The sequence below is a fragment of the Ophidiomyces ophidiicola genome, assembly GCF_022830035.1.
Source record: "Ophidiomyces ophidiicola strain CBS 122913 chromosome Unknown scaffold_25, whole genome shotgun sequence".
Classification (NCBI taxonomy): domain Eukaryota; kingdom Fungi; phylum Ascomycota; class Eurotiomycetes; order Onygenales; family Onygenaceae; genus Ophidiomyces; species Ophidiomyces ophidiicola.
The window spans coordinates 259,226-280,914 of NW_026054665.1; the positions used below are offsets into that span (position 1 = coordinate 259,226).

Genomic DNA, 21,689 nt, shown 5'->3' on the forward strand with positions numbered 1-21,689 from the left:
GAGGATTTGAGAGTCAAACAAAACAGTGTCTGTTGTTCAATGCCTGCTAACACCCGATGCTAGGGCCTTTTGGTCTTTTTTCTCATTTCTTGTACTATGCAGATGGTGGCCAATATTTGCTTGTATATAAAGCAATTGTGACATGGAGATACAGCCCATGAATAATATTTTAGCTTTACCTGGTTCACTGTTTTACCTCGTGTATCCCTGGAAACGCAGAAATATTATCTAGCTCTCGCAAAGCTATTGGTGGCTGACTCCTTACACATCTGTGGAAAAGCAAGGTAGCATCGAACACAGTCAAACCTGAAATTCCCCTAGAAACGGTCCTTAAGAACATAGTAAATATAAGGTAGCTCATCACTAATAGATCATCCAACTATCTGGACCCCTTCTGCACATTACATCTAAGAGTATGATATGCAACTCTAAGAACAGGATAAGGCCAATCCACAATAGTTAGCATAGTATTATAAAATCATTACAAGGTGCACAACTCTATGAGGAAGTAATTTTAGCACTTTAAGGATGCTGTAGAGCTAACCATAAATGGTAGAGAATGGGCCTGTGCTGTAGAATCTTTATGAAGTGCACTCAGGCATAATGAGAGGGAAATGTTCAAAGACCCAAAGACAGTACAACACATATGTTTAGCTGGGAAGAGACTCAGCACAAAAGTGATTCAAGCAATAGTCAAGAGGCTAGGCAAAGGGCCATTTCGCGTAAGTGAATAAAGCAAATACCAGAAAGCCAAACCAAATGCAGACCTATGCAAACAGAAGAAAAACAACCAATAATACTCTATCATGTTAAAAACAATTAGGTTGGGGTTTTCGTATCTGAAGAAGCGACAAATTCCAATGCCGCTGAGAGTGCCTGCTGCACAAGCTTTTTATTTCTCTTTACCAGAGCAGTGACCTTCTTATCCACAGCATCCACGTCCTTTCGAGACACCTCGAGGTCACGCTGGGCATTTTCGATCATTGAACGCAGCTCGCTGTCAGGTACATTCATGAGTTCTTCTAGACCTATACCAAGAGTAGCACCAGTAACAATAGCTTTGGTTGTTACTAACGAACGAGGAGGCGCCGTAACATTGACAGGATCCGTGCTATTGGTGATTGCCCAGCTGGAAGTTCGAGCAGAATCAGCTTCTAGAGCAGAGAAGACATTTGGAGGCGTGGCAGCAGGTGCTTGGTTAGATGAATTTGAAAGAATAGCAGGATCTTCAGTCGTGCCAGTGATCAAGCCTCCCCGGGAAGCATCATCGTCGACCCAACGAATATTGAACTTTTCAGGGGTCGCAAACAGAGCGTCTAGCCCACCACCTCGGTTGGTGGTGTCCGGTTCTGTGACAATAAACACTGGATATCCATGGCCTGCATCAGCTGCAGCTATTAAGCTTTTTTCAAGAGCAATATAGTGATCTTCCTCATCAGCAGAAAGATGCCGCAAAATGCATCCTTTGGCAGTTATGAGACACCTATGCTTCAAAAGGTCGGATCCACCGTTGATGCGGACTGGCTCTCCACGTAATAGCATTCTGCGATGCTCTTCAGTCAACTCGATTGGTCGTTTCAGATATTCGTAGTCATCAGCGTTGCATTTCATGTCCATACGCTGGTTGAGGTTGGGTGGGTTAAAAAGTGGGTGAATATGAAGATCCAGCTCTCCAGAGTTAAAAAGCTGCGCAAGAATAGTAGGTATTGGAGCAGTTCTTTCAAGGAACAGGTCCTTCATTGCCGCACCTGATTCTTCAGAGTCCACCAATAGCTGCTGTAGGGTGTTATTGGAGCGCCAGGGTTCGTGGACTTCTGGTGCCTCGTCGTCATGTTCGGTTTCCGCTAAAGATGTGGGTGCTGCCTCTGGTTGCTTTGGTGTGGTAGTAACGCTGATTTTGTCTTGCTCTTCTCCATTTACAATGGATGGGGTCTTTTGGCCGTCTTCAATGACATCAACGCCACGCTTCGAGGGCTTTTTTGTCTTGCGCTTCCTCCCAAGGATGGGTGCTTGGACAGAATCGTCGACCGGGGTGACGACCACATCATCCTCTTTTTTAGCTTCAGCCTGTTCAGCTTTTAATTTCCTTTGCTTTTTGACTTGATTTTTTGACATGGCACGAACAGGTGCCGAGCCTATCCTGCTTAGAGGTGGCGAGTTCGCCCGAGATGCAGATGCAGAGGTATAAAGGTCATATTCGGAGCCGACTTCCGCTGGTGTAGCAGGGCGACTGATGGAGGAAATGCTAGGCCGTCGTGACCGCTGCTTACCTGCTGTCACCGAGCCAGAAGCAGCACTGGGCGGTTGTATTGACAGGGTTTCTGATTTTGGCGTATCTACCACTCGTAGTACTCGTGGCTGGCGTGGAGCTGGAGAATCAGATATACGAGATGCGGGGGTATTTGGGCGAGAGCTAGTGATCGATGCGGCAAGAGGTGGGAGCTGATATGGAACAGAACTATGTGATGGAGAGGATATTTCTCTAGAGGCGTGATTAAACGAAATATCAAGCTTGATGGGCTTTGGTTTCCCATGATGCTCTCGCGCGCCATTCTTGCCGGCTTTTATTGGTGCTGGGTCTTCAACTCCACGCCCGGCAGTTTTAGAAGACGTAGAAGAGCGTGTTTCTTTAGAACTAGAGCCAAGATTCTTCGACTTAGGGGAACCTGAAGAGACTTCCGCTTGATTTCTTGCAGAAACAGACCTCAGAAGTGCTGGTGATTCAAGGATCGCTGGCGTAGAATCTCTGGATATGATAGAATTACGACTTTTTCGAGGAGGGGTAAGCCCTGGAGGTGGAGCGATTGCTGGTTGCATCGTTATGGGGCTTTTGGACGGCGATGGACTGCATGGCACACTGGACTCGTTGATAAGAGAAGTTGTAGGATGGCCGTGTGGAAGTGGTAAACCTGGTGGAACTGACGGGGTTTTATTTCCAAATGAGGACACGGGAGACCCTGTAGAAAAACGGGACCTAGATGAAATTCGAACATCGTCCATCACGGATTTTGGAGGAGCCAAGGGAGGAAAATCTTCATCCACTAGTAAAAAATTGTTAGCCTTATGACCCAATATGGCAAAAAAAGAACAGTGAAAATGCTGCAAGATCCAAAAAAATATAGCAACGCAGATTAAAGATAACAAAACCAGCTACAAGCTGGACTGGGAGGAATACAATGCTGAAACCATGACTACGGCACAGGACACCCATGCTTTGGAAAAAGGAAAGGGGGGAAAGCTCTATATGAAGAATAAATGTGAGAAATTGCTTTGAACATATTGCTGGGCTTGGATACAAGCCAAAGCAGGGAGGTTTAACGTACATGAAAAGATGGCCCATGAGGATCTATGAGCATCCGTGTAGCTGCTGTGAAAATGAACTCGAGATGCTAAATAAAAGCACCAGTGACCCCAGAATATCCCACAGAATGAGTAGATATGGTGCAAACGGTTGACGCCTCCCCCACCGATATTAGAGCAAAAATGCAAACACGCTAACGCCCAAGTCGTAAAATGTTGCATCGGTATGAGTACGGAGTGCTTCCATGTAGATATGAAACAAAAACAAACAAAAAAAAAATATAACAGCACCAAGCAGAACAATCGACTCCTAATAGTAAATCGACAAACGCTGTGTAATCATGATGAAAGAAAGGCAGGTATAAGCAAGGAGTAACCATGGGAAATCCGTAAAAATTGAAAGATAGACATGCTTCTTCGAGAAAGAAAAAGGGCCGAGAAAAGTTAGGTGGGTACGCAGAAGGTCATTACCATCTGGCAAAGCCTCCATTGAAGGCCATATTGGAATGGTTGTACCCACCTTGACCCTGACTCCCGTACAGTCCCTGTCCGGCAACAGCAGTCGCATTATTTTGGTGCATTCGCGCCTGCAAGATACTCGGGTCCGCAAGATCCACTACACCGCCTCCACCGGAGGAAGTGTTAGCATGTCTGTGCTTCTTCCCCCTTTTCTTCTGCTTCTGTGGCCCGGGGTCCTGGTAAAACCCGGGGTTGGGGCCGTAGAGCGAATTGAGAAGGCCTGAAACGGGAGCCAGGGGGGGAGGAGTATTGTGCTGGTGAATGAAAGAAGAAATGTACTCACGCTTTGTTGCTTCTAAACCCTGAACACCAATGCCACTTGTGCCATTTCGGGAGCGCATAAGCTCGCGCATCAAGTCAGCATTTCCATCTTGCTTGACGGTAAGACCCAAGTTATTATTCATAGTACTTGTAAAGCCATGGCCTTGAGCAAACATGCCGCCGCCACTAACAGGCGGAGTTCCAGCTGTCTTCAAACCCGGAGGGGGGCCTTGCACTCCACTAGTAAAATAGTGGCTGCCGAGCCCATGTTGAGTATTAGAAGCCGTCATCGGATTAGGGTTAGAGGCTTGCATTATGGCTGTTTGCTGATTAAGAAGTCGGTGGCTAGAAGCTTTGGTATTGGACTCATTAGGAAATGAAAATCGAGAAGATTGTCGTGTATGGCCAGTCATGGAGCCCATTGGTGGCATTTGATTTTGAAACGCACTTGATCGAGAAAGCGGATTATGGTCGTAGCCGTTATTGGAAGAGACGTGGAGTTGATCAAGTAGACCGCTTTGCTGGGTATTTGCAGATTTTAGAAGCATAAGTTGCTGCTGCTGTAATGAACTTAAAGCCCGCCCATTCACATTCAAGCTTTGGAACTGGCGGCCAGCGGCGACCGGAGACCCAATAGCAGAGTTTGATGAAGCTGCTTGGTGAGATGGTGGTTGAATAGCCTGTTGCTCACGGGCACTCCGCCCGGTACTTCCTACCCCAGGATGTGAGTCTTCAGGTTCGCCACCCAGCTGTGAACTTCCACCTTCGAGGTTCTCCTCTTCGGGTTGATTAGCTTGTAACATTTTAGCTTCGGCGTCTTGTTTTACTCTTTCCAGCTCCGCCTTTTCGCGCATAGCTCGCCTTTTCACACCGCCGTATGGGTCGATAAGGGAGGGGTAATTTTCGATATACGCCAGTTCATCCGCCGGAAGACCCGCAGGAGAAAATTGGAATCGAAATTCGGGCGAGTTGATAGCTTTCAGCAGATTGTCAAGAACAGTGGTAGTTGCATCTGATGACGCAGGAGGTCTTATCCGAGACACCGAGACAGGCTGTGTCGGGCTGGAGTTTGAAGGGCCTGGAGTTGGTGTATTCTGGCGAGAGGCTTCAATTGCCTGTTCAGGTCGCTTTTCGGCTGCCTGCCTCGCTTCCTCCGACTTCGTGACAGTTGCTGAGGCATATTTTGGACTCGGTGTACCCCGGCTTGCCGCCATGCTCGACCGCCTCGTGCGCTGCACAAGATTTTCTTTATTTGCCCAACTTGCTGAGGACGGAAGACCGGTAGAGTCACTTGTTTGCTGTCTATTTCCCTCGTCCTTATTGCTTTGGCGGTGCAAACCAGGGGGAGCTGACGGCCCAGGCTGACACGACTGCTGATACGCACGAGATTGGGAAGGAGGTATGCTAGAATAGCTGGGGTGAGGACGTTGAGATGAAATAGTATTCATAGAAGACAAATCCTGCCTGCTAAAACTGTCACTATCCTCTCCAGTCTCGTGGAGGAATGTGCAATTTCGGTTATTGCATTGTTCGTTACGCAGAAACGATGAGCAGTATTTGGTTGTACCATATTGTGCCCTGGAACATATTGTTAATGAATTATAGACAACTCTGCAAAACACTCTAACCGTACCTTAGTATTCGATCGCCATTTGTGGAACCATCGACGACGGCAATACAGGAGGCAGCGTCGCTTTTTCTGGCAAAAGTAACATACACTCCTATTCCCTGATTAGGGTTACCGCCCGGCTTGGCCTTGCTTACAACAATCTTTTCTATTTCGCCATATTGACCGAAGTACTGATCGCCTCTAAGGGTTTGTAACAATTGGCTTTCGTCACGAATTGTTGGATTGAGCCCGATGATATATACGAGGTTCTTCTGCACAACGCGAACTCCGGCGAGGTTTTTACGGCTCGAGGCTTCAATTTCGCGTCTTTCCTGTTCCTTTTTCTTTGCAGCAGCTGCTTTGCGGTGTTTCAACGCCAGATCTGCCTTCAGTCTATTTTGGATGTCATTAGCACGCGTAAGCTTTGTCGCAAAACCACAAAGATCACTGACTCATCTGCATCTGGGACCCGATATTGAATTGTATTTTCATCGTAAACACGTCTGCAATTCGGGCATCGACCCTCTTCGCTGTGGGTCTTAATATTATTATAGCAAAATTGGCATATCTGAGGAACATTAGAAAGGAATTATCAGTTAACGATGGTACGCCCCGCAAAAAGAAAAAAAGAAGAAGAAAATATCAAATAAACGTACTTGATAACCACAAGGGCATGGCTTGAAGTTCTTGTCCGATAAGTCGAATTCTTCAATACATAGTGGACTAAAACGAGGGTATTAGCATTGTCTTGGGTAGACGCGTATAAACACCAAAAAAGCGTACCAGAACTCATCGTCATCATCAATTACGGTATCATTCTGAGTCCTTAGAGACATTTTGTAAAATATTGTGAAAAGAGCTAAAAGTGCACTATCGAGCCTTCAGTCAACTGCGGAGACGGATGTGGCATAAACGAACACGTGTAAAAGCCGCCCAGAAAAAAGATACAACAAACGAATAAAAGGTGTAAAAAAATTCGAGTAAGAGAAGAGAAGAGGAGAAAAAGTGAAGTAAAGAAGAGAGGGATGTTAACGGTCGTTAGGTCGAAAAGTCGTGATGAGAGGAGAAGGAAGAGCCTAAGCGCGCTTAGCCTGATTAAGGAGTAGCTGACTCAGCACTTGACATGCACGTGGGGCCCAATGAATACGCTTCATTATTCTGATTATCTAAGCTGAGCTGACTATTAATTATATAAGAAAAGGTTGGCCAATCAGAATCTCGTAATTCGCATTCTTGAATCCGAAGGACATCAACGATCTGATGCGCAGTTGTCGTCACTGGTTTCCGATTGACCTGATTCCACAATGGCATCGACAAGGTCGATGATACGGTTGGCATCCCGTCGCTCTTTTGTTTATGCCCAGACGACGCGAACAGCGCGATTCTTTTCTGTGGCACCCTCTTTACATGAAGCGAAGATTGTTTCTGGCAGCCCGCTTCCAAATCCCCGGGATGAACAACGACCAGGTAAGTACACCTACAATCCTTCTCCTGCGATTCGGAAGTGACATGCTTAACTACTATAGTCATTGAGACACTTCACCGCCCCGTTGTGAACCCAGTCGACAAATATGCGGAAAAGTCAAAGGAACTTCATACATATGGCGAATACCTTATGTCCTGCCTGCCTAAATATATCCAGCAGATCTCGGTTTGGAAAGATGAATTAACCATCTATATTCCTCCCTCAGGTGTCATTCCTGTTATCACGTTTCTTAAGGACCACAGCGCCGCCGAGTACAAGCAGGTCACGGACATAACCGCAGTCGACTTCCCAACACGCGAATACCGCTTCGAAGTCGTTTATAACCTTCTCAGCGTCCGCCATAACTCCCGAATAAGAGTGAAGACATATGCGGATGAGGCCACGCCGGTTCCTAGCATCACTTCTTTGTACGATGGGGCGGTTTGGTATGAGCGTGAGGTCTACGATATGTTCGGCGTGTTTTTCGTCGGACATCCGGATCTTAGGAGGATAATGACAGACTATGGCTTTGATGGGCACCCCTTGAGAAAGGACTTTCCTCTTACCGGGTACACCGAGATTAGATATGACGAGGAGAAGAAGCGCATTGTTGTAGAGCCATTAGAGTTGACACAGGCATTCCGGAATTTTGAGGGTGGGACTGCTGCTTGGGAGCAAGTTGGAGAGGGCACAGACAGGAAACCTGATCGAGTAAGCTTATGATTCCGGTCATGTTCTTGTTCTTGAGGATACTAATAGTCCCGTGCCAATCTAGTTCAAATTACCAACTCCAAAACCCGAGGAAAAGAAGGAGGAACCAAAAAAATAGACCGAAATTTGTATACCAGACTTTCTTATATGTTTGACTACTCTCTGTAGCGCTTCTCTCCAAGCTCGGATTTTGCGAGAATGTACAGATTTTAAAGAGTCTGCCTTGTCGTGTTTTTGGCATCAAAAAACTTGTAGCTTATTCACGTTTGACCGCTTTATTCACTTCCGTTACCTCAAGATCAAGTAGGAATTGATCCCGTTCCCACATCAGCTCCACAGCTGCTCCTGCTACCCCAGCAATCAGAGTAAATGTAATCACTTTTAATGCCAAGGTGGATTTGTCAACTGACTGTCCATTTGTCAAATGGGCAGATTCATATAGAGTAACTGCCCAAACTAAGGCCGTTACTGTGCAGCATAAATGATCCCATTGTAGAAACCATAAGGCACCTACTCCCAATGACTCTGGTTGTTCTGGAGACCATGGAAACTTGTTTTGGAACACAGCGTTTGGCATAAGTAATGGAAGGATATCTGGGCTAAACAGTGTCGGAAAAGCTACAGCACTAAGCGATATTGTCCAGCATGCAATATGGGGCAATGAAGCGCAAAGGAAAGCAAATCCGTAAAGAAATTGAAGGCCACTTCGGACTTGGATTGGACCAGTTTTGGGATAAACAGAACCAGCACCAGCACCCATGATCTTGGTCATCGCGTATTGGAAAATGGATACCCATACTGGCCACATTTGCCAGAAGGCAATTGCTTCCTGCTTTGACGGCAAAATGCCATTTGACAGCTTAGGGGCAGCCATCCAGATAGTGGGAACAATATATCCAGCCATGATACTCCAAGGTAAGACTCTAATAGAAAGAATAGGAGCGCTTGCACCTTCTCTAGATGGGTTATAGGCTGTGGGCGAGGTATATAGGTGGAACATAGAATATAATGGCATCATTATGCCCACAGACAACAACTGGCAGAGCATGCCAAAAACCCAGGCGCTGAGATATCGTCAGCTTACAGGCTATCGAAGCAAGGGTAAAAGCAACATTCTTAAGCACTTTTACGCATTGCCGTATAAATGAAGCCAATAGTATCCACTCACAAACAGATCAAACGGCCTGCATTCGCCGTTCTTAGGGATTCAAGCAAAAGAAGGCACCATAACGCTCCAAGGGCACCTGCGAAATTTGCGGAGTGGAGGGATAGGTTTGGAGTACTTCCATCCACAACAGGATAGAAGAAGGCAATAAAAGGGATGAATTTCTCGTCAACAACTGGAATACCAGTCATCCGGTTGCGAAGTTGTGTGCCCCCGGGTAGAAGTTGAGAAACACTCACCTCTCCGAGCTTAGAGATAAATCCATTTTTGTTGGAAAAGTATCCAATTGAAATAGCAGCCCAGATAAAGCAGAGGGGGAGAGTATATTTTAAGAATAATGCCATAGTTGATTGGCAGTCTAGCATATACTAAGTAGCTAGGAATTGGATTGTGTGGCCGGCTTCTGATATGTAACTACATACTCCGTAGTTAACTAGTTATGTAGTTACTCCGTACTCCGTACTATGTAACTACGGAGTACATACAGAGTTTTCCAACTAATAACAATTCTATCATACTCTGTAGATACAACTCTCTGGCAAAAGCATTACAATTCTACTGACTCTGTTCTGGAAGCCTCAATGCCATAATATGTCTCGCTCTATTCATGACTTGCTGTTAAAAGGTCAAAATATCATTATCAAAGGACAGAATAATATATCCTACCGGGTAACTGAGGCTTTGCAGAAGAAGAAGAACGTTTTTAGGGCGTATGCTGAAAATACAAACTCACCGTATGCTGTGCCATCTTGTTTGTTATTTGACACTTCCGGCCCCCGTTTTATGTAGTGCCTCCAAGTTTTCTAACAGTTTGAAGTGTAGTAATAAAGACAGAAGAACGTCCACTTCTTTTTGAACGAGAAATCAACATATATCAGTTCAAATCCGTTCGCTATTCACCTTATATTCGGACTCTTCGTGAGCTGATCTATGATGACACTGACAAATGCATGGTTTTGGAATGGATGGATACCGATTTATGGTCATTACGAGCTGAAAAGTCCAAGCTGTGACCGTCCTTTATGAAAATAGCAGCAAGGTCAATTCTTGAAGCTGTAAAGGCATTTAATGATATGGATGGCCAAGGCCCGGCCGTGCACACTGGTAACTGACCCATCATCTTATATTCTTTAACTTTTGAAATATTGACCCCATCGCGGACATTAATCCAAATAATGTCCTCGTTTCTAATGTTGACACACCCTCGCCAATTATCAGACTCTCGGATCTTGGAAATGGTTAGTTTGAGTTGCTTGGCATATCAGAAGTATATTTATTCTTTTAGTGATTCCCTCTGGCGCCGATACCAAAAGTCGTGCCCAAGGCTTGTCAATTCGTGCTCCTGAGATATGGAAGGGTGTAGCGCCCACCCCTGCATGTGATGTATGGTCTGTAGGGGTTACCGTGAGTCCCCGGCTTTCATTAAGTCATACATAGAATTAACCCGTGTAGCTCGCCCATTTCCTTGCAGCTGGGCCTTTGTTTGGTATTGTGGACAAGACCTCTCGGATTCAGTCAGTGCCCCTTGAGACCAGCCAAGCTGCATGGGCTATTGGCAAGATCATCCAGATCATTGGACCGATCAAACGAGATGAAAACCCAAGATACAAGGAAGAATTTGATTATGCAGAAGGTTTAGTGGAAATGGGTATAATTAATATGGGCCCCTTGGAAGAAGAATTGTCGAAAACTGGTGCTCCTAAAGACTGCATTGAATTCATAAAGTATCTCTTGACCTTGGATCATGAGCAACGACCGACGGCAGCGCAGGCACTGCAGCATCCATGGTTAAATATACATGACTGAACCGAGATGGAGGGGTTGCTGATGATAGAGATTGAAGTACCATCAACCCATTATTTGATGGAGCTAAGTCAATATAGATGAAGCTAAGTGACTGATGATTATCTTTGGAGGTGAGCAATAAATTATTGTGCCATGACCTTTAATTCCAGGTTCAAATACTGCCATAGAAGACCTCACAGCACACACACCATAAATTGCCCATCCACCCTTCCTTCCTGAAGTTGATTTGTTATAGTTTACTTCAACTGTACCATCTATACTAACAATTGATGATGTTGGCAGTGAATGTCATGAAGAGCCAAACAGACCTGTTGGTCTGTAGAGTCAATGATGTATCATGTGTATACTTTCATTGTTGATGATGGTTATGTAAGTTCTACAGAGTACCTTTGTTGATATATAGATGGCAGGGTTCAGTTCACTTTCATGGTGCATGGAACTATAGGATCAGATGAGATTGAAGGATGAATCATAAGTCAAAGACACTGGAGAAGGTGATCACTTACTAGAGAACAGGATCTAATAGGAGAATTTGGTGAAATGCTGAATAAGGGGCCTTAGCCCCCCTTGGACATGCTACAGTTTGAGACTTCAATGGATTGGAGTTATGGGAGACCAGATATCAAGAATAGTACATGCTGTAACTAAGCCAGATTAGGGGGAGTAGCTCTTCATGAATCATAGCCTTAGACTGCATAGAATTCTAGGGTCCCCAGATGCCCAGGTGTGTGGTCAACAGATGTCTTAACTGATAATTACTGATTCCAAACATGGATGTTACCAGTGCACAATTGGTATGATGTGGGTTGAACTGTCTTCAGATGTTGTGAAGTGGCTCAACAGATCTTGGCATTGTATAATCAGATTAAGTTACTGAATATTACTAGAAGTACCAGAAGGTCTTGAAAGAACTCAGAATGTAGTAACTGTAACAAAACAGTCACTTACAAAGATGCTTAGTATGATGTTGTAAGATGATGAGTGGCTGTACTTTTCTACTATCTGATTACTACTGATAAGAGAGAACTCAGTGGAAGGTTTCACTAAGTCTGCATGATTCAGCTTATGTAAAGAACACAATATGTGGAGTTCACCTCACTTTGCTTATGTAAAAGAACACATTGTGTACACTATTCCTAATATAGTCTAGCTTGATTTTGTGTGCAAATCTCCCCCTCTCTCCACACTAATAATATTTCTCACTTTGCTCACTCTCACTCTCTTCTTCTTCTTTACAACTGCAACATCACAAAGATAAGCAGATTCTTCCATATTAAACTGCATGCTTTTTCAAGCTTTTAAATGTGCTCAATTTGAGCTTGAAAGTGATTTTATTACAGTCTCTCACTATGTGCATAAAATTAAGTTCTTTATGCAGAGATGAACAGAGATCTCAGCTTCAGTCCAAGACCAAGTCTTGAATCTTGCTTCTTGTTTGGCTTTTTATCTAGAAACTAGTAACTAATCAGTTGTTTTTGATAATAGATCAGCATCTATTCTCTCTATTCTTCTGCTGATTTACTATCAACATTCTGATCAATACAATTATTCACTACTAGTTATTACTGAATAGCTAATTATGACAGCATCAGCAGAACAAGATTCTGCTTCTGATTAGTCACAATCAGAAGAAACTGAAAATGTTCTCACAGTTCTCACTTCTACTTCTACTGTTGTCTCTGAACATGCAGCTGCTCTTGCAGTGTTAACTGATCTGAGTGGCTCAGTGACTCTAGCAGCAATTGCTGTGCTTACAAAAGAATTCAAAAAAGCTGATCATCTGATGCCATCTCAGTCAGAGAAGAGAAAGAAGCTTGCTGACTTGTAGACAATAGTTTCTTTGAATTACTACTGATACTTACTGATAGATCAGTACTAATCAGTAATATATGATAGAATTAAAAAGCTCTGCAACTGTGAAGCACATAAAGTCTGATGTTTTTGAGTCAAGAGTACTATTGTAAGTAGAGAGACTCCCACTACTTTATACTGATCACTAACAGTTTTATCAGAAGATTATGGCATGTGCTCATTAATGTTTCTTTTGCACATATGAAACATTCATGATCACAATAATAATAGTGGGTTACTATCAGTACTTACCAGTTACAATAGATCATTCAAAACAAGTCAGAATGCAACAATTTGGAAGCATATTCAAAAGTCACATATTGTAAGTCAAAGAATGTTAAATAACCACAACTGATTCTAACTGATAACATGTAGGATCATAAGAAGAATACTTGTTTCTGCAATCTTTATATTATGCCAGATATCTCTGAATGTTATCAGCAGTAAGTGATCACAATCAGTAATAACTCTAATATTCTGACTTATCAATCAACTCAATATAGTGAGGATGAAGATCTGTAAGTGACAGCCATAGAATCTATTGATTCTATCTGATACTTACTGATAATAGTGAGAATATCTATTCTCATTCAGAAGAATCTGAAGATGAAGAGAAGAAGAAGAAGAATGAAGAAGAGAAGAAGAATGAACTTTCTACTGCTCCAACTTCAGAATCTGTGCACAGACATGGATGTGGGTGTGGAGACTGTGCTTGTGACAGCCATGGTGATGATCAAGACACTGTGTGAGTCTAACTGTGTGTTACTGAATGTTACTGAAGTTACTAATTACAACTGATAGATGCTGTTCAGTCAGCCCAGCTGATGAGATCAATAGTGTTTGACAGCAAACCCCAACTTCTTCTCCCACAACTTCAAAAAGTTGTAAACAGTAAGTGACATCTTGTTACTGATGATACTGCTTCTTACTGATAATAGTGAGGCAATGAATCACTGTCAGAGCTGCATGAAAAGATCTCTTTCAACTTACTCATCTACAAATGAAAATTGCTGATAGATCTTTGTCTACTCTATTCTACTAGATCTTATCAGTTACTGACTAGCAATATAGAAAATTCCACCTCTGTGCTTCAGCTATCTCTTGCACTCAATGCTAACTTCTTTTCTTATTGAAGATTACTGAATAATGTGTCTTGAACAATTTGACATGAAAAATTGATTCTACTTGATTTTTACTGATAATTATTGAGTTGGAGACTTTATTTTTATGAGAAGAAATGAAGACTTTTGTTTTTTACTGATAGTTACTGATTTTTATGTTAATGAGGTTCAAATTGATAATATTATCTCTTGTTATTCAATATTCCTTGAGCAAATAATATATCTTCACTACACTCTCTTCTATGAAATATTATCTTCTACTGAGCATTATCAGTATTATTCAGTAAAGATCTTTTTGCTGTCAGTTCTCTCTCTCTCAATGATAATTTCTTCTGCTCTAGAGTCAAAGCTCTTTTTCTCAATTCTAAATTTCTATAAGCAATTTGAAACTCATTAAGATTTTCAATATCTCTTGAGAAGCTATCACTGATAGTATTTGATTCATTCTGAATTGTATCATCATCTTCTTGAGTCAAGTCAACTGAACTGAACATGGAGGCACTTGGTGCTTCTTGATAATGTCAGCAAACCATCAGTAACTACTGGTAGAGATTGAATAAGAGGAGTAATTACTTAAACACTCAGATGATGAGAATTGATTAAATCTCAGTCTTCTGTTTGTTCTTTGGGCTGATGAATCAGTAGTCATAGTATCTGTCCATTGCTTTTGACCTCTTCTAGAGCTAGATCTATTAGTAATTACCAATGAGTTCATGTTGCTCTGTGTTGATGTTGTAGGATTGGTTTGTTGATGGGCTGCATGTCTTTGATTGGCTATTGACAGTTAATATCCATATGGTTTGTAGTGATTTATATCAATAGTTACTAGTTTCTACCATTGACATTGCTTCTATGAGCCCATTGCTCAGCACTCTGATCTTTATATTCAGATCAAACATCAGTCTCTTCAAATGTTTTTAACTGTTGAATGTCATCAACATTCAATTGATAGCATCTGGATGATATCAGTAGTGTGTCTGATAGAATATGTCTTGAAATACAAACATACTCTTCAACAGCAGAGATGATTGAGATGTTGGTATCAGTAAGATTCAGTTGATGATGATTACTCTTAATAGCATTGATATTTCTCTGAAGGTTTTTGAATGTGAGATAATTCATTTTGGTAAATTCATCATTAAGTTCAGCTAGAATCCATGATGATTTTTTATGGACTGCCCACTCAGATATCTTACTGTTTGAATTCCAAATCAACTCATCAAGAGATCATCATACAACATTCTTACTAGAACAATGTGGTATTGATTCCATTAGATGTTGCTGGAATATACCAGATTGTGTCTGGTTAACACCACAAGCATAATGTACAAGGCAGAAAGCCAGCACATGTTGAACATGATCTTGTCATGTCCAGAATGAATCAAGATTCTCAAGATAACCATCTAGTCCTATTAGATATAACCAGTATCTGTGAGAATGTTTTGAGAGTAGATGGTTGTTATCAGAAGCTTGTTTGGAACACATATCTACTATAATAGCTTCAATGCTCTGATCATGAATGTGTTTCCATTCAATCTCTCTACCACACAGTATCTTCACTTCATAGAAAAACAGTTTAAATGCTTTGTAGTACATGACACTTGTATTCTGATTAATCAGTAGTCAGCCAAGGGTTATTACTGAATGCATGCAATTCAGATTAGTATTTACCAGCAGTGACCAGATGGTATCAGAAATATTCAGTTAACATACTTCAATTCAAATGAGAATGCATTGTCACAAAGTCAATGATCTTAATGTCATCTGTAATCTTTGAGAATGTCATATCCATCTGAAAGAATTTGAATTCAACTAGAAGTTCAGCTTGTTCTTTTAGTAGTAATACAGCAATAAACAGATTGCCATCATTGTAGATCTTGTGAATATATTCCTTGTTATTTTTCTTGTCAAGTTCCATTTTGAGTTGGAGTGCTACTGTGTATTTAGCATACATAATCAGTAGTCATCAGTAAGAGGGAATACCATTTGGATCTTGACCAGCAGAATGTAGTAATAACCACTTCTTCTGAAGAATCTCTTGCAGAACATTTTGATTGTTGAGTTCAGAATGAAGATCACTTGAGATATCTGCTTCTTCTGAATTCAAGTACTTAATGAACAAAGAATGATTCAAAAATTGCTCTATATTGTCAGCATGTTCTAATCACTGATTGTTACTGATATCTACTAGTTGTCAATGATGGGTGTGAGGCTCAGGTGGTTGCAGGTAACATGGCAATGGCTTACAGCCTTCATAAATGTGGTTAGGTTGAGTGAGAAGTGGTTATGAAGGGATCTAAGCATGAGAGAGAGAGAGGTAACTTCTATTGCTACAACAGTATCTAGAGTCTCTAGATATGTTGCCACTGATCTTTGTAAAGAAGTGTCTGTGACAGATTTTGTGTGTTCAGCTTTGCTAGTGTGATTATGTGACCAGTCATGAAGTTTACAAACCTCAGATGCCATGGAGCATGATTATCTAAGCATCAAGAAGGTTTTATGAATCTTTTTTAGATGATGAAATGAATGTAAGAAGATCACAGTGTGGAGTCTTACAGATTTCCCTCTCTTCACAAGTCTTGGTCTTTAAGATGTTGATGTGATCAAGATCACAGTGAGAGTGACAGCTCCACTGTGATTGCAACAATTTTGTACAAAATCTCTTTTTGGTGTGATGAATGTAAGAAGACTGCAGTGTGAAGTCTTAATTCAATCTCAGTTTCTAGATGTAGATGTGACAGTAAGATCACAGCAAGAGTGACAGCTTCTCTGTGATTGTAATGTAGTTGCTGTAGTGACTGTCATTTTTCATAATTCATCTAGTGATACTCAGCAATCTTTTGAATATAAATATCTCTTTCTTGATCTTCTCTCTCTCTCTCTTTCTTTTTCTTTTTCAACAACATTCTTCTTTATTTTGGTAAGAGTTCTAGACAAGCATTCTCTTCTTGATGATTACAAATCTTGAGAGGCTTTGTAAAGGCTTTTCTCAGTGCTAACACATTATGCAGAGAGATAATTTGCCATGTCTCTCTTCCATTCAAATTAAGATGTCAAAATGTGAGCAACAATGGCTCAATAAGTTTGGAGATAAAATCTCAATCAGTCATCATCCAAGACTCTCTTCAGAGGCAATGCAAGAGATGTCTTCAGAATCTTCTACTTCATCTGAAACAGAGTTCTCAACTACTGCTGTTTCTCAAGAAAATCAAAGTGGAGGGGCATCATTGCTGTCAGTTTTCATTTATGCAACAGAGAGTTATGTCTCTGAAGACTTTGAGATTTCTTTTCAGATGTCATGACTCAGTTAGTCTGATTTCAATTATGATGGTGTAAGTGATATTCTTCCATTTCTTCTTCTTTTAATGCTTCATAATTGCTTTTACAAAGTCTGAAATATTCTTTACAAAGTGTTTTCTCACTCCATAATCCTCTTTTCTGTGTGCATGGCTGATGGCATATTCAGAGCACTAATATTCAAGCTTGGTGGAAACACTCAATGATGTCTACTGTGTCTAGTAACAATTCTTTTTTGACTACTAGCTCTGTTGTCTCAGTTGGTCAGATCTTAAGAGAGGGTGGCCATCCATCTCCCAAATCTAAAATTCTTGTTGATAATGCATCACTCCATTTTTCTCAATCTGATCCATTTCTACTGCATCCACATTCTCAGCCTGTGCTCTTTTCTATGCTGTGCCCATTCTCAAGCATTGGTTCTGTCTCTAATGCATCCAAGGTATGTTGAGTTGCTTCATAACATGACTTATAAGGCAGTTTCTGCTTCATAAATTCATTTACAAAGTGATATTGAAAGTCCCAGCTAATGCTTTTTCTTTCTCTAGAAGTCAGTCTCATCAACTTCTTCTCTCTCTGCTGTGTCTGCTCCCCCAGCCTCTGCTCTGACTGTTAACTTGCTGATCAGAACACTGGTTACTATGAGTCATCTTCTGCTCTTAATTTCAGGCCAGAATTCATCTGATTGTGAGAGGCAACTTCTTGCTTTCTCCTCTCTTCAGTTCACAACTCTTACTGATCCAACAGATTCTGTTCAGTTGAGAGATAGAGCCCAGCTCCAGAAAGAAGTTCTGATCACCATGACAGACAATTATTTCCAGCAGTCATGTACAGCATGCCAGAGTAACTTAAATCCTCCATTGAGGCAGTGTGTCACAAGTTCTCTTGGTAGAGACAGATATAATAACTGTGCCTACCAGACACACAAAACTTATTCTTTCAATTCTTAGGATTGTCCTCTTATTTTCTTTCTTTTGTTACTGTGGACTTTGGCCACTAATAGTCTAGTTTCCTCTTTCTCTTGTGGGCTTTGGCCATTAATAGTCTAGTTCTTTCTTTTATCTTAGAGTAAATTCACTACTTCTGCTTCATGAACTACTTCTTGACAGTTGTAAATGCATTTACAGACTGAGTTTTCTTCTAAATCAATTCACTACTTGAACCACTGCTCTTCTGCTTCATGAATCATTTCCTAACTGCTTTGTAAATGACTTTATGAATCTAACAAGACCTTTCTAAGTGCACATTCTCAGAATACAGCATAGGCTGAACTTGTCTGGATGTTTTCTATGAAACTCAAACAGCTTCTTATCTAGATGCCTCACATTCTTTGAAGACTCCCAAGTTCTTTCCTCATATCCCTGCCATCACACAAGATATTCAATCACTTGACCATTCTTACAGAAGTCAACAATCTTCTGTACCTGATACTCTTACTTCACAGAGAATGCCTCACAAATTGAGTGGTGTGATTGACTATCCACTCTCTTCTGTTCCTTGTGTTTGATTAGAAGAGACACATGAAACACATTGTGTACTCTCAGTTCTGATGATAGTTTCAATCAATAGATTTGGGGTCTCAATTTTTCCACAATTCAGCATGATTCATGCCAAAGAACATCCAACTTCTTGCTAGAACACACTGTTCTAATGTTACAAAGATCTAATCACATCTGATCATCTTTATAAAATGATACCACAGTATGTTTCTTGTCATAGTAGCTCTTTTGATAGACTTGCATCTTTGTAAGACTCTCTCAAGTCATCTTATGCAGCTCTTCCAACTGATCTGTCAGTTTACAAGGCTCAGTTGTGACTGGTGCTGGTATTTCTGTTCCCAGAAAATCCATCCATGAATGGCTTGTCATCAAAAGCTCAAAGAGACTCTTCTCTGTTGAGAATTGTCTAGAGTTGTTGTAAGCAAACTTCACATGAGACAATTTCCCAACTCAGTCATCTTGTTCATAATTGATGAAGCTTCATAAGTACTGTTCAAGAGTACTATTCAGTCTTTCAGTCTGGTCATCTATTTGAGAATGAAATGCCATGCTCATTCTTCTATCAACTTTGAGAAGATATAACAGATCTCCCCAGAACTCACTTATAAATATTGACTCATGGTCAGAAACTATGCTTGAGGGAAGTCCATGCAATCTGACTAGCTCACACATAATCAATTCAGTAAGTTGTTCAGATGTCAGCTCTTTCCTGACTGAAACAAAGTGAGACATCTTCATAAATCAGTTCACAATGATCAGAATACAGTTGAATTCCACTTTCTCAAAATTCTGACTTGACAGAAGATCTGTAATCACATTCATTGCAATGTATTCTCAAGACTTTTCAGAAATTGACAAAGAAGACATCTCTTCTTGTGGTTTCATCCAGATTCATCTGAATCTCAAGCAAACATCACAGACATCAACACATTCTTTCACAAGCTTCTTCATTCTTGACCAATAGAATCTGCATGCTAGCAGTTCATAAGTTCTTTCACTTGCAAAGTGACTCATCAGAGATAAATCATGATGTCTTTTAATCAATTCAATTCACAGAGCTTCACTTGTGGGTATATAAAGATGCTCTTTCATAAAGAGACAGTCTTTCTTCTCTGTTCAGTTCACAAACTTGATTGAGTCTAACTGAAGACTCTTTCTAATCTCTATTGCATGATCATCATCAGCAAACATCTCAGATAACATTGTCATTAGATTCAGAGATGCAGTCTCTTATAAGTCTGTTTTATTCAGAGCATCACTGAGAATAAGCTGCTTGACATCTCATAACTCATTCTCAAATCTTTAAATACCATGAGTACCATTCAGAAGCAGCTTTGTGTAAGTCTGCTCTGATTCATAACATGTCTTTCTGTTCACAGAGTGTGCATTTCTGTTAGACAAGACATGTTCCAAGTCTTTCTTCTCAGCTTGCTGGCCAGAACAGATCAGCATGGAACAGAGCTGTCCAGCTGCTTCACACTTTTGAATATTCTCATATCCCAATGCTTCAGCATAGTCTGGTCTTTACAAAGGATCATCTGCTGAATTCTTTGATTCTTTCACATAATCAATCTTAAATCAGAAAGCTGACAGCTTCTGGACCCACCACACTTATTGTCTTGACAACTCTTGTGTGGTTTCAAAATGTCTGAGACTGTCATGATCAGTCAGGACAGAAATGGGTTGAATTGATCTCTTCAGCCAGCATCTCTATTGATGAAATGACTCAACTATGACCAGCAATTCTTGATCATGAATGTCATAGTTGTATTCAGCTGGAATCATCTTTCTTGAATAGAACTCCACTGATCTCCACATGTCATTCTTCTATAGCTGAAAGAGAATCCCACACACAGCAAATTCAGATGCATCTGTTTTCAGCTTGATTTTCTTCTTTGAATCAAAATGATATATCACCACTTGCTTCATAAATGTCTTCTTTAAGTCATAGAAGAATTTATGAGTCTCTTCTGTGAGAAAGCTGGATGAACTGCTCACTTCTTCACTTCTTCTTCTTTTCTTTCTGAATTGCTTCTTCCCTGACTTCCCACCCTTTAACATGCTAGTCAAACCAAGCGCGAGCTTGGAGAACTTGGGAATGAACTGTTGATAGAAGTTAGCAAATTTCAGAAAGACTTGAATATCCCAGTGACCCTTGGACTCTGATCAAGAAATGATTGTGTTCATTCAGGCTTTTTTCATTGAGACATCTTCTGGTGATACCACATACTCCAGAAAGTCTATTTCTGTAACACTGAACTGACACTTGAATCTCTTGCAATAGAGTCCAGCCTCTTTCAGTGCCTTGAGCACTTTACAAATATGTTCAGTGTGTTCTTCCTCATTCTCAGAGTACATCACAACATCATTCAGATACATCATCACAAAGACATCTAAGTACTTCCTCAGTGTCTTGTTGATGTATGACTGAAATACTGCTGGTGCATTTGTAAGTTTAAATGAAACCATCTGATATTCAAACATTCTCAGTGGAGTCTGAAAAGCTGTTTTCCATTCATCTCTCTTTTTTATTCATAAATGATGATACACATTCTTCACATCCAGCTGGGTATAGATCTTAGCTTTCCCAATCTGATTCAGAATGTCTTCAATCAGTGGGAGTGGGTATTGGTTCTTTACTGTCTTTGAATTCAAGTCTCAATAATCCACACACATTCATAACCCCCCATTCTTCTTCTTTGCAAACAGAATGAATGACCCAGCTGATGATCTGGAAGATCTGATGAATTCACTTGACAAGACAGAGTTGACATACTCTCATAAAGTCTCTGTCTCTGTTTCTGAAAGTCAATAAATGGGGCCAAACTTTGACACTGCCCCCAGCAACAACTCAATGTCTAGGTTGTGAGAATATCACATTCTCAAATATAATCAAATTTATATACCATATATTGTCTTATATAACATGTGTATAACATGTATAACTTCTATAACATTTACGGAGTCATATACATAAATCTTGATTAAATATAAAGTTTGATCTATAACCCTTTCTGGATTAGTTCAAACCTTATTCTATAAAAGTTTATTTCAAACTTTATTTTCTAATAGAGTTACAGCAATAAGG

General features: G+C 40.9%; 4 protein-coding genes across 4 annotated transcripts; 2 read left to right on the plus strand and 2 right to left on the minus strand.

Annotated features, from left to right (window-relative positions):
* Positions 1 to 819: 819 nt before the first annotated feature.
* On the minus strand, positions 820 to 6,525 carry NOT4 (transcriptional repressor general negative regulator of transcription subunit 4; the record flags this gene model as incomplete). The annotated part of the gene is made up of 6 exons (XM_049254320.1): positions 820 to 3,041; positions 3,821 to 5,658; positions 5,714 to 6,082; positions 6,142 to 6,257; positions 6,346 to 6,412; positions 6,473 to 6,525. 6 exons carry the CDS (start codon positions 6,523 to 6,525, stop codon positions 820 to 822), a joined length of 4,665 nt encoding a protein of 1,554 aa, XP_049106790.1.
* A 468-nt stretch (positions 6,526 to 6,993) lies between these two features.
* ALI1 (putative NADH-ubiquinone oxidoreductase 30.4 kDa subunit, mitochondrial) lies at positions 6,994 to 7,983 on the plus strand (the record flags this gene model as incomplete). The annotated part of the gene is made up of 3 exons (XM_049254321.1): positions 6,994 to 7,156; positions 7,216 to 7,865; positions 7,930 to 7,983. The coding sequence occupies 3 exons, from the start codon at positions 6,994 to 6,996 to the stop codon at positions 7,981 to 7,983; spliced, it is 867 nt and encodes a 288-aa protein (XP_049106791.1).
* Positions 7,984 to 8,121: 138 nt separating this feature from the next.
* Positions 8,122 to 8,769, minus strand: LOZ57_005291 (uncharacterized protein; the record flags this gene model as incomplete). The annotated part of the gene is made up of 1 exon (XM_049254322.1): positions 8,122 to 8,769. One exon carries the CDS (start codon positions 8,767 to 8,769, stop codon positions 8,122 to 8,124), a length of 648 nt encoding a protein of 215 aa, XP_049106792.1.
* Positions 8,770 to 10,052: 1,283 nt separating this feature from the next.
* Positions 10,053 to 10,836, plus strand: LOZ57_005292 (uncharacterized protein; the record flags this gene model as incomplete). The annotated part of the gene is made up of 3 exons (XM_049254323.1): positions 10,053 to 10,134; positions 10,316 to 10,434; positions 10,483 to 10,836. 3 exons carry the CDS (start codon positions 10,053 to 10,055, stop codon positions 10,834 to 10,836), a joined length of 555 nt encoding a protein of 184 aa, XP_049106793.1.
* Between the last annotated feature and the right edge of the window lie 10,853 nt (positions 10,837 to 21,689).